This window comes from Leptonychotes weddellii, chromosome 9 (assembly GCF_054177405.1).
Source record: "Leptonychotes weddellii isolate Sample4059 chromosome 9, ASM5417740v2, whole genome shotgun sequence".
Taxonomy (NCBI): domain Eukaryota; kingdom Metazoa; phylum Chordata; class Mammalia; order Carnivora; family Phocidae; genus Leptonychotes; species Leptonychotes weddellii.
Genome location: NC_138377.1, coordinates 73,127,636 through 73,139,659, shown reverse-complemented (window position 1 = coordinate 73,139,659; position 12,024 = coordinate 73,127,636). Strand labels below are relative to the sequence as shown.

Sequence of the window (12,024 nt, the reverse complement as noted above, 5' to 3'; positions counted from 1 at the left end):
AAAATGTTTATATAACCCCTGCCCTGCTCCAGCCAAACACCACAGTAAAAGGTCCGCCCCCACCAGCAAAGGCTGAGTGGGGGCCCACACCTTTACTCAGATGTAAGGGGCCCCCTTCTCTCACCAAGCTCCAGCTGGGTAGCATCAGAGAAGACTAAATGGGAGCCAGGACTTTTCTTATCTGCCTGGGGTAGTGCTCCCTATCCCCCAAACAGTGTCAGGAACTGAAGGATTACAGACCCTCACGTCCACCCAAGCAGTAACGAGGCCACCCTCCCTGTGGGGGTGGTGCCCAAGGCGGCTGAGTGGGAGGCTGGAACGTTCCCTGCTCTCCAGCAGTCTCCTGCCACTTCCCCCACCCCTCACCATAGTACCAGTAAAGGCATGTGGGAACAGGAACAGGGCACCCCTCCCAGCCTAGGGATGTTGAAGCAAGCAGAGTAAGGAACCTGAATCTTTACCCTCGACCAACAGTAGCAAGGTGGCACCTCCTGCCCCTACTTGTGCTTTCAGGGGAGGCCTGCTAAACCTAAAGATCTAGCTAAGCTCCAGAGTCTCATAATACTTAAAATATCCAGGGTCCAAGTGAAAATCACGCATCATGGCAAGGACCAAGAAGGTCTCAAAATGTGTAAAAGACAATCAACAGACAGGATGACACAGATGTTGGAAATATCTGACAAGGATTTTAAAGCAACCACCACGAAAAGCATGACAAACAGGCTTGGGACAAAAAAAAAAAAAAAATAGAGGCGCCTGGGTGGCTCAGTTGGTTAAGCGACTGCCTTCGGCTCAGGTCATGATCCTGGAGTCCCAGGATCGAGTCCCACGTCGGGCTCCCTGCTCAGCAGGGGGTCTGCTTCTCCCTCTGACCCTCCTCCCTCTCATGCTCTCTGTCTCTCATTCTCTCTCTCTCAAATAAATAAATAAAATCTTTTAAAAAAAAAGAAATAGAAAGTCTCAGCAGAGAAGTAGGAGATTAAAAAACCTCTGGATGGGCTCAACAGCAGAATGGGGAAAACGGTGGAAATAATCAATGAAACTGAAGATGAAACAATAGAAACCATTCAATCTGAAGAAGAGAGAAAACAGACTGTAAAGCAGAAGGCCCCAGAACGTCAGGGATATAACAAAAACTTGAACATTTGTCATCAGAGTCCTAGAAGGAGAGCAAAAAGAGGGTAAGACGTAAGAGATATTAGAATAATATGCCCGAAACATGCCTTTACCGGTACTGTGGGGAGGGTGGCCTCGTTACTGTTTGGGTGCAGGTGAGGGTCTGTAATCCTTCGGTTCCTCCACTGACACTGTTTGGGGGTGGGGGGCACTACCCCAGGCAGATATAAAAGTCTTAGCTCCCATTTAGTCTTCTCTGATGCCACCCTGCTGGGGGGCTTGGTGGCGGGCCCACACTGGAAGAGGACTTAAACCTCTAGATTCAAGAAGCTGAGATAATCCCGGGCGCCTGGGTGGCTCAGTTGGTTAAGTGACTGCCTTCGGCTCAGGTCATGATCCTGGAGTCCCTGGATCGAGTCCCACATCGGGCTCCCTGCTCGGCGGGGAGTCTGCTTCTCCCTCTGACCCTCCCCCCTCTCATGTGCTCTCTCTCATTCTCTCTTTCTCAAATAAATAAATAAAATCTTTAAAAAAAAAAAACAAAAAACTGAGATAATCCCAAAGAGTATAAATCCAAAGAAAGTCATGCCAAGACACGTCATGATCAAATTTCAAACTAAAGACAAAGAAAAAAAAATCTTAAAAGCACTGAGTGAAAATCAACTTTCCTATAGGGGAAAACTCAAACAACAGCCCATTTCTCATCAGAAACCAGAAATTTGGGTCAAGTACAACAGACTTTCTTCTTCTCTTGAGTTTCTCAGCGTTTGACAGTTGAAGCAAAAAGCCTAACACTGTCTGATGTGGACATCAATGTATGGAGAGCAAATATTTAAGACAATTATATTATAAATGGCAGGAAGGGTATAGGGACCTCTAGGGAGGTAAAGTTTCCATACTTCACTTGAACTAGTAAATGTCAGCACCCACGGATCTTCATGGTGATAGAGGAGCATATCTGTATCTCGGTTGTGGTGGTGGTGACGAGACCCCACACACACAGTAACAATGGCACAGAGTTATATACATACAGTGTACCAACGTCCATGTCCTGGTTTTGATTATTTTATTCTAGTTCTGCCAGATTTAACCATTCAAGAAAATGGAGCAAAAGGTACGCAAGATCTCTCTGTACTATCTTTGCAACTTCCTGTAAACCTGTAATTATTTTAAAATAAAAAGTCACAAACACTACAAATGTGGTCCAGAGTATTTTTCTATTCCTAGCTAAAAGGCATGCAGGTGTTCAATTATACCACTGGTTCAATTTTTCTGAAGCTTTGGAATATTTCAAAACACCACCTGAGAAAGAAAGGAAATTAAGCCAGACTAAATCAACCAACAAATCCGGGGTGAGCCCTCACCAGCAGGTCGTATCTGCCACCGGCGGCAAGGATTTCCGATACAGCCCTCTGCCTCCGTCTGATGACTGCCACAAATTGGAAGATGACTCCGTTGTGCTGTTGTACCTTGTAAACCAAGCCCAAATTGATCGAGACCTGTGAAGTACAAGCCCACGCAAACATGTCAAGGGCATGGTTTTCCATGGGTAGCATCAGAGCAATCAGGAATATGTCTAAGTATAGCCTGCCAGGTGAAGACTCTGTTCTCTTCAGGAATCAGCGCTTGGCTGAGGCTAACTGACATCGTCAGACTTGCCGTACCATAGGAATTGTGATGCTTGCAAGGACGTTCTGATTGAAGCCAAAACCGTTACTAGAAATCCAAAATGGGGAAAGCAGAGTTCTGGCGGGGGGAGAAAACGCGTCCTAGCATTAACTCAAAAACCCCATTTCGCCCTGTGCAGGCACCACAGACCCACAGGGGAATCCAGCGGTGGCCCAACCTGTAACTTGATGCCGAGTTTCTTCAACAGCCCGACAATCTCCTCTAGGTCTTTTAAGCCGTACTTCACCAGTTGGGCAACGCCTGTTTTCTGTTTTATTAATGAATTTATTGCCGGTGTTAGATCTTGCAAATCTCCCTTCTGCTCGATGAATTTGTAGAGTCGACACAGCTGGAAAGCAAAGAGGCACACTTAGCTTCCGATCCCCGGCAGGGAAGACACACTCCACACAGTGTTCAGACACACGGGGGACAGAGCGGGGCTTCTGCACCGCCAGGAGCAGGGATTTTGTGGTCAGAGGCCGTTTTAACCTTTACTGGGAACCTGACTACGGATTACCCTTTTCCAGCAACTCAAAAGCACCTCACAGGAGTGCTTTGGGCACCTACTCCCAGTGAATGCTGCCCCCAGCAGAGCAGTCCCTTGTACTAGCTGAGCCACCATGACAATATTTCCAAGCCAGGATTGTTCTTTTTTACCTTCCTCATTCTCATCAACTCCCGTTCCTGCAGGCACAGAAACGGGGAGGGTGGTGGGGGGACACACAGGAAGGCAAAGTCTGACTGGTTCTAATTCTCCTCTGAAGTAGCCAGAAATTCCCTCTGCTCCCTTTGCTTGAATCATTCCTGTTTGGAGCCTTGGGGTGCCACTCGGGTGTCACCTCCCAGACAGCCCCCTGATCCTTCCCTCCCTCTGGCTCACACCTCCATCCCAGCTCCCAGCCGCTGTACCCATCGTCTTCCACACGAGGGCAATGGCTAGAGATGATCTGTGGGCCAGGCCCAGTCCCTGGCACACAGCAGGGGAAGCAGGAACTACGGTCTAAACCAGAAAGAAATTTCCACTCGAGCTCCTGGGAGTTGAACAGAATTATAGCTATTTTAAGACTATATAAGCATAACCTGGTTCAATGATAAATTGGCACATGGAAACAGAGCTGAATGAAGACTCAGCTTATTTCAGTTTAATGTAAGAATCATACACCACATGTATTTTTTTAAATCCAAAAAGTAATAATCTCAATTTCCTTACTATATTAAATGTTTTTCTTCTTAAAAAACTGTTTCTTCTCAAATTTTAACATTAAATTACCCCATTAATAAACTCCCAGAAGCACTAGAGTTGCTCTCTCCAGATAAGCATCTTCACCCCATCATCAACAAACTCCATGTGACTTTGGACAAGTCACAGCATCTCTGGGCCGGAGGTGCCTCATCTGTAAAATCAGAACACTGGGCCAGACACTGGCTTGCACTATTTCTACTTCCTTTTCTAGTATCTTCAGAGTTCCATTTTTATATAATGACAGCACCAAATGTCTTTATTAGGTGCTAATTTTTTCATTTTTAAGCTAATCAAACATACAACTTTGATGCTCATCATGAGATAACCAGAGGTTTAACAAAAAGAAGATTTTAGCAACTGAGGCAGCTATCGTGTGCAAGTGTGAAATATGTTTGAAATGTGACATTAGTTCAAAGAACCTTTTGGGCCTGAGCCTTCAGGTAAGGAACCACCAGATTGGGCAGTTTCTTGAGCAGATTCTTCATGCTATTTATATATGGAACTATTTCTGCTCATAGGTATGTGTTGTGTACTTGTCTAGAGAATTATGTAAATACTGTGCTTCATATTAAAATATTTTATCACTGGTCACTTAATATCCATTAATATCTCCTCCTCTATGTAACATCTAAAATTTAACCTGGCTTAATTTCTCGAACTCCTAGGCTGTGTCATCTGGTTGACTCTCCCTAACTGACTGCATGCTGACTGCTATGAGCTGCAGTGTGTGTGTGCAAGTTTGGTTAGAGAGCCGAGGGTAGACAGATGCTGCACGGAGCCCCCCATGGCTTTTTAAAAGGCCAATATGAATTAAGTTGGAAGCAGCCTGTGGAGTCTTCAGCTGACTCCTTTATGCCTACAGCACTACGTCCACCATACTGTAGGTGTGTAGGTCAAAAGAATGAGCATTTCTGCCTGGCCTGTGTATAGTCATATTTTAATCTATCCTATACATGAATTTGCTGATCATCACAGGATCATGTAATTGAGTGCCCCACCAGGGCTAGAGGGCTTCTGGGGAAGTTTTAAAGAAGTATCTCTTCTTATCTAAATATTCAGGAAAATGTCAGAAATCCCCGTTGTCTTCGGCTATCCAGTGACTCCATGAAGTATGGGTTACTGCGCCAAGATTAGAGACCTATCTGATGCCTGCTGAGAGAATAGGACAAACCTGCGTACCCCATGAGATAGTCCTCATTGCCACTGGGATCAAATGTCAGATTTTAGGGGTAAGAAATGTACCAGAAAAGCAGGAGCTTTAATTCAACTCTGATGTGTTGGAAGATCGGGGGGTAGGGTGGTGGGGGAAACCCAGATGGATGGGCAGAGCTCTGTGCCTCATTCCAGTCCCCTAGGATCTATTTCAGAAGAGGACAACCAGTACTAGACCCGCTCGCTCAGCAGGAGGCTCTGCCGAGCATGGCCCGCACAGGGCGGGAGAGCAAAGCAGCTGGTGATCCAGAAAGAACAGGATGATGACCCCACGGTGAACAGCAGCATGGAGAGGCAGGCTTTGAGCCCAGCGCTGGGCTCTCTTCCCCTAGTCCCCGAGGTTGCCAAGGAACCTATGAACACGTAAGGGAAACCTGTCTGTGAGGAGCTGTGGAACAGCCCAGCCCTGCCTCACTGCCTTGAGAATCAGGGTTCATAAAGTTACGGAGAAAGCTGTAAGAGCCCCATCCCTGGGTACTTACACTATTAGACGACAAAGACAGATTACAAAACTTGGCTTCCACTTCTCTCCTCGTCAGCTTTTCTGTCTAACGCGGAAGAGAAAGGGAACAATAAGAGTCACCAAATTTGGCCCTGAACATAAAGATGCTCTCCAGGCACATTCCGACAAGTATATACCCTCCATTTTGGACAAACTGCTCCTAATCATGAAGGATGGATTAACTCTGTGATTAGAAAAATTCTTTTTCCAATTCACATAAAATTAACATTTGTCTTTTTTTTTTAAGATTTTTAAGTAATTTCTACACCCAATGTGGGGCTCGAACCCACAACCCCGAGATCAAGAGCTGCATGCTCTACTGAGCCAGCCAGGTGCCCCTAACATGTGTCTTAGAATATGAAAACTCCTGACATAAAAGAATTAAAAGGGGGAGGCTGCCCTTGCTGAATGATGAGGCAACCCAGAGCTGGGCAGGCCGAACCAGGGGGGTTCTGTCTGGATGGCGAGGGAGTAATGGATCCGTGTCCCTCTGGCAAAAGCCGTGCGCTGACAGGCAGTTAGCCTGTGGCTGTGGGATATGAACAAGGATGGCGTGCAGCCCCCCTGCACAATCGCTGGGGTTCTCGCCAGCGTCCGACGGACACACCGTGTCTGCTACTGCCAGCAGCAGCCACACTGCCGGGGGCGGGGACAGACGGTAAAACCAGGACCCCTGTGTGTACCTGCCGGACGAGAGAGAAGCGACTTAGGCTTCTGGTGTCTAGAAAACAGTAAGCCTGAGGCGCCCGGGTGGCTCAGTCGGTTAAGCGTCTGCCCTCGGCTCAGGTCATAATCCCAGGGTCCTGGGATCGAGCCCCGCATCGGGTTCCCTGCTCCGCGGGAAGCCTGCTTCTCCCTCCCCCACTCCCCCTGCTCGTGCTCTCTCTCTCTTTCTCTCTCTGACAAATAAATAAAATTTAAATAAATAAAATAAAATAAAATTTTCAGTGACTCCCCTCCAGGCTCAGCACACTTACCGTAGAGTACCTGCACACATACTAGAGAGCAATGAGTACTACGATTTGGCTCAACTGGGAAGAGTAACTGGAGGGGCTGCTGCCCCGGACCCATAGGAAGCAGGTGCTAAGGCTCCAGCCAAGGGCTAAACTTTATTCTCAATACAATCACTCCCTCCAACTGTTTTTTTGTGTTGTTTTTTTTTTACTTTAGAGAAATGAGGGAAGGAGATAAAACTCCCCACTCAGTTCTATGGTTCCGTCACTAAGAAAACACTTATGAACTATTATCATCCTTCAATATCAAGTCGAAGTAATTAAATGCTTACCACGGCATCATACAGAATAACATAGACTTGACTGAGTTTATCTTCTGGGATCCCACAGTGTAAGAGGATTGCTTTCAATAACGTGGTATGGTTCAAGTAAATACTGTAATTTCTTTCCTAGGATACAAAAAGAAAAATTATGGGCGCCTGGGTGGCTCAGTTGGTTAAGCGACTGCCTTCGGCTCAGGTCATGATCCCGGGGTCCTGGGATCGAGTCCCGCATTGGGCTCCCTGCTCTGCGGGGAGCCTGCTTCTCCCTCTCCCGCTCCCCCTGCTTGTGTTCCCTCTCTCGCTGTGTCTCTCTCTGTCAAATAAATAAATAAAATCTTTAAAAAAAGAAAAATTATTAGTTTCCCCATAGAAGCAGTACAGGTACCTGACCAAAGCCAGCCCCTTGTCACCAACTTACCATCCAGGCAGGGGACTGTGGAAGGACTGAATTTTGGCATATTGCCTCCTAGTTTATTTTCGCATAAGCATGCCTTTTACATTGTCATAATCAAAGAGTGTAATATAATCAAACCCTTCATCATACGTATCTAAACCACTTCGGTCCCCAGCTCTGGTGAAAAGCCTGAATGAGTCCATGCAGACTTCAGCAAGGGACAGCACAGGGGTGAGTAGTCACTGCCATTCAAGGACGGGCTGCGGAGCAACCGCGGTAACCGGCGAGCGCTCACAGAGTAGCGAGCGGCGAGCTGAGCTGGGGGCAGAGGGCTCTACAGAAAAGGGGCCACCTCGGCTCCGCCCTCGAGGAGCAGGTGGCCTCTCCCCTCGAGGGCGGGGAAGGTGGGGAAGGAAAAGTGGCCGGCCAACCGATGAGGGCGCAGGCAGGCTCCCGGGGCAGAAGGGGCGCCCACCGCGGCCGGGAAGGCAGGCCTTCTGGACGAGGAAAGCCATGACAGGCACAGCAATTGCGGGGGGCGGGGGAGCGGCCCCGTGTGTGGGACCCAGAGGCAAGGCCTGAGGAGAGCCAGCAGTTGTGCTAGAAGCAGTCTCCACTGGCGAGGCGGGATGCCGGCTCGACGCCAAGTGTGAAGCTGGGGAGCTGAGAGCCAGGGCGGAGCGTAGGAGGGGACCACAGAGGGTGCGGAGCAGGGTGACCGTGCTAAAAGCATCCTAGGAATCTGAGCTAATTTCTCGCACCGTGGAAGAATGGGCAGAGCAACGACACCCTTCCCCCAAAATAGATGAAGACAAAACCCACTCCTGTCAAGGCAGGGGTGAGAGCCTGAGAGAAACCCACAAGTAACCTCATCAAACTCTTCTCCGTTATCCTAGTAAAATGTGGCCCACTGCCGGCACCAAGTGAGGGGCAGTTCTGTTGTAGTCATGCCCCCCCCCACCGCCCACCCCTGGGTCAAGGACTCGAGCGGGGCGACCTCGGGACATCGGACCCTGGAAAGTAACCTGAAGTGCCGGGAACTCCTGGATGATCTCACAGATCGTGTAGATGACTTCGGCAGTGGGCAGAGAGCTGTTGGTGGTAGATGTGACAATATCGAATGCACATTCCAGAAGCTCTTTGGGATGAAATCGGTCTAACTTGCGAGGTCTGAACACGCGCTCTATGCAGTATCTGGAGAGAGAAACCCAGAAACCCAGGTCACCGCTTACTGGAATCACATACATGCAAGAGATCGTTGAACAAGAGAAAAGAAACAGAGGAAAATTAATCAGTGGTATAAGCAAGAGACCTTAAAGACAGATTTAGGTGCCAGTTCCTAGGGGGGCCACTATTAAACTATGGGGCTTCATTTTTTTTTCATGTCTGAAATAGAGATGAAATTGCACACAAGAAATAATTTTCCCTTCAGTACTTGCTCTCTACACAGGGATACACCTAAGGACCATGACTATTAATTAATTGTTCACTTGCAGCTGAGAATAAAAGCACAGAAAGAGCTCTGACTTCGTGCGAAGGAAGGCTTTAAGGTAGGGTGCCTCGTTGGCAACAATACTGCTCCGATTTATGAAGATCTCACTGCTCGCCCTCTGCAGGATCTGAATGTACAGAAAACCCTTCCCCACTGCTAAGTGCCCGGAGGCCCGGGGCGTTCGGCACGCCTCCTGGGTTGACTCCATTTCTCTACAAACAGCTTTTGTTCAGTTACCTGTGGAAGCAGGTTTCACACAGAGACCGCCGGCCATTTGTCCCTCCAATTAAGTTTTAAAAGGGGCCATGTGGGATCAAGACCAGCCATATGTTTTTGTCAAGCCACCATTTGTGAAAATAATCAGTTCTGTTGCTCGGGAACATTAGAAGGCAGAGAACAGACGGCAGGAGCTTCAGGGTACCTAGCCCCCAACAGCTACACGTCCGCTAAAGGGAAGGCTAAGAGTCTTTGTCACCCCGCAAAGGGGTACTGTGGCTGAGCACTGGGACCATATTCCAAGCTCACTACTTTAAACCCAAAATTCAAACCCCAAATTCATTGCTATTTAAGGATCACAGATGATACGACATCCTTCTCTGGTCTCTCTCCCACATCCACCAAATGAAACCCCCACAGTTTCGTACCGTTTCAAATTCAAAATATTATTTCTTGCCACGTATCTTGCAAAAGGAATCTGAAACACAAAGTTTCAAGGGTCAACGTCAAAATGTGCCAACAACCCCTCCTTTGGGTTTTTTTTTTTTATTAACAGCTTTGTTAAGATATAACTCACATACCACAGAGTCTGCCCTTTTACAGTGTACAACTCAGTGGTTTTAGTATATTCACGGAGTAGTGAACGGCTCACCATTCATGTTCCTGAAATGTTCCTGAGGTGGTCCGTCAGCAGTAGATCCCACTGCTGAGCACACCACCAACCTTACTCACTGCAGCATTTCTTAGGGTTTTAAATTTGAGAAAAATTCACTTTTAATTAAGTATGCTCTGCCCAATTTTATGATGCCAAGTTAAAATCAGTGCAAGTTATCTGGTTACCTGTGACTTTTTCCCCTTTATCTGTTTTTTCATTCCCCGCCCCCCCCCACCTCCCCTCTGGCAATCACCAGTTTGTTCTCTGTAGTTAAGGGTCTGGGTTTTTTTGTTTTCTAGATTCCAGACAGAAGTGAAATCATACAGTGTTTGTCTTTCTCAGACTTACTGTACTTAGCATAATACCCTCTAGTTTTATCCATGTTGTTGCATATGGCAAGAGTTCATTCTTTTTATGGCTGAATAATATTCCGCTGTATGTATATACCACATATTCTTCATTCATTCATCTATCGAAGGACACTTGGGGTGTTTCCATAGCTTGGCTACTGTAAATAATGTGAATTATGTAAATAACTGAAATGTTTTTTCAAGTGTCATTTATGATAATGCAATCAAAATGGGTCTTCTCTATTATGGTGAATTCCCTGATTCTCCCATGGTCTTCTAGGTGAAATTCTTACCCACCCACTAATAATAACCACAGCTTATGAAATTACTGTCAGATTGTCCCAAGAGATCTAACATTGTACCATTAACTATGGATCAAATTCTTAAAGGGTACTCACTTTTTTTTTTTTTTAAAGATTTTATTTATTTATTTGAGAGAGAGAATGAGAGACAGAGAGCATGAGAGGGAGGAGGGTCAGAGGGAGAAGCAGACTCCCCGACGAGCAGGGAGCCCAATGCGGGACTCGATCCCGGGACTCCAGGATCATGACCTGAGCCGAAGGCAGTCGCTTAACCAACTGAGCCACCCAGGCACCCAAGGGTACTCACTTTTTATTTGGGGGGAATGTCTATTAGATCACAGAATGCAAGCTGATGTTTAAAAATCTACACTTTAGGGGTGCCTGGGTGGCTCAGTTGGCTGAGTGTCCAACTCTTGATTTCAGCTCAGGTCATGATCTTGGGGTCATGAGATCCAGCCCCGCACTGGGTTCCATGCTCAGCCGGGAGTCTACTTGAGATTCTCTCTGCCCTCCCTCTCTCTCTCTGTTCCACCCTTCCATTCGTGCTCTTGCTCCCAAATAAATAAATCTTAAGAAAAAAATCTGCTCTTCAGTCTCATAATGTCTAAAGAATAAACAGCCAGTTTTAAGTATAGCAATTTAAATATTTTTATCCGTCCAATGGGTAAAGTTGAGATACCTCTTCTCTGCATTGCCTTATTATGCATGAGGCTGAACATTGTTCCAGAGGTTTATCAGCCCCGTGCTCTGAGAACTGCCTGGTTATATCCTTTGCTCATCTTTCCACTTGTCAGTGCTTTCTGTACACGAGGGGAATGAAACTCTTGTCTCATGCATGTACAAGACTGCAGATGGGCTCGTTAGCAGGCCACGCTATGTGAGTGGATAACCCATCAGAGGGAACCCTGGGGATCAGAAGCAAGCAAGCACGAACAGAATTCAGCACACCTCATTAGCAGAGGCACTTGCTGTTAGGAGAATTTAATTGTTCTCCGCATTAACACGTTAGGAATTTAGTGAAAATCTAGCTAGGTGAAGAAAACAACTGTGTTCGTTTGTCTGAGTTGGCCAGGGCAAGCCGCGGCGGTCACTCGGCAGAACTCAGCACCGGGGCGCAGATGTGGCATTGGCAATGCAGGGGCCCAGTTTCTAGGGTCGTAAGCACTTGTGCTGTGAGCCAGCTGGACGTACACAAGGTTAGATGTTCACTGAATTCCAGTGATGCTCTCGCCCCGGTAACTCCCTCAACAATGTGTTTCCTAAAGCTCATGTTTAGAATATAAGCCGAGGGGGAAAAGTGATGGCTAAGGGTAATCCACCCGTGGCCAGACACGGCATCTGGCCTGCCCCAGGGCATTCCCAGCCTCACCCGCAGGTCAAAAGGAAGCATCACCAGCATCCCGCTGTGGTCCATGAATAAGGCGGCTTCGTTGTGCTCATATATTTGCCTATTTTGGGGAAGCAGTAGTGGGGTACACAACTGGACAGCTCCTACACCAAGTCAGAAAAAAGTAACCGATCATCAAGTTCTCATTCTTCCAGGAGGCAACTGAAAATGAACACGGCCCTGACCATGAAGTCATCTGCTACTGGCCGCT

The 12,024-nt window shown here is 47.2% G+C and overlaps 1 protein-coding gene across 1 annotated transcript in view; it reads right to left on the bottom strand.

Annotated features, from left to right (window-relative positions):
- EIF2AK4 (eukaryotic translation initiation factor 2 alpha kinase 4) overlaps positions 1–12,024 on the bottom strand; it is an 87,982-nt gene that overhangs the window by 6,373 nt on the left and 69,585 nt on the right. Inside the window, exons 22-29 of the mRNA XM_081831847.1 lie at positions 11,796–11,917; positions 9,548–9,597; positions 8,437–8,605; positions 7,027–7,143; positions 5,722–5,787; positions 2,963–3,133; positions 2,460–2,615; positions 1,095–1,159 (exon numbers count right to left, since the gene is read on the bottom strand). Of these exons, the coding sequence (XP_081687973.1) occupies positions 1,095–1,159; positions 2,460–2,615; positions 2,963–3,133; positions 5,722–5,787; positions 7,027–7,143; positions 8,437–8,605; positions 9,548–9,597; positions 11,796–11,917 (916 nt within the window). The remainder of the gene's footprint in view (positions 1–1,094; positions 1,160–2,459; positions 2,616–2,962; positions 3,134–5,721; positions 5,788–7,026; positions 7,144–8,436; positions 8,606–9,547; positions 9,598–11,795; positions 11,918–12,024) is intronic.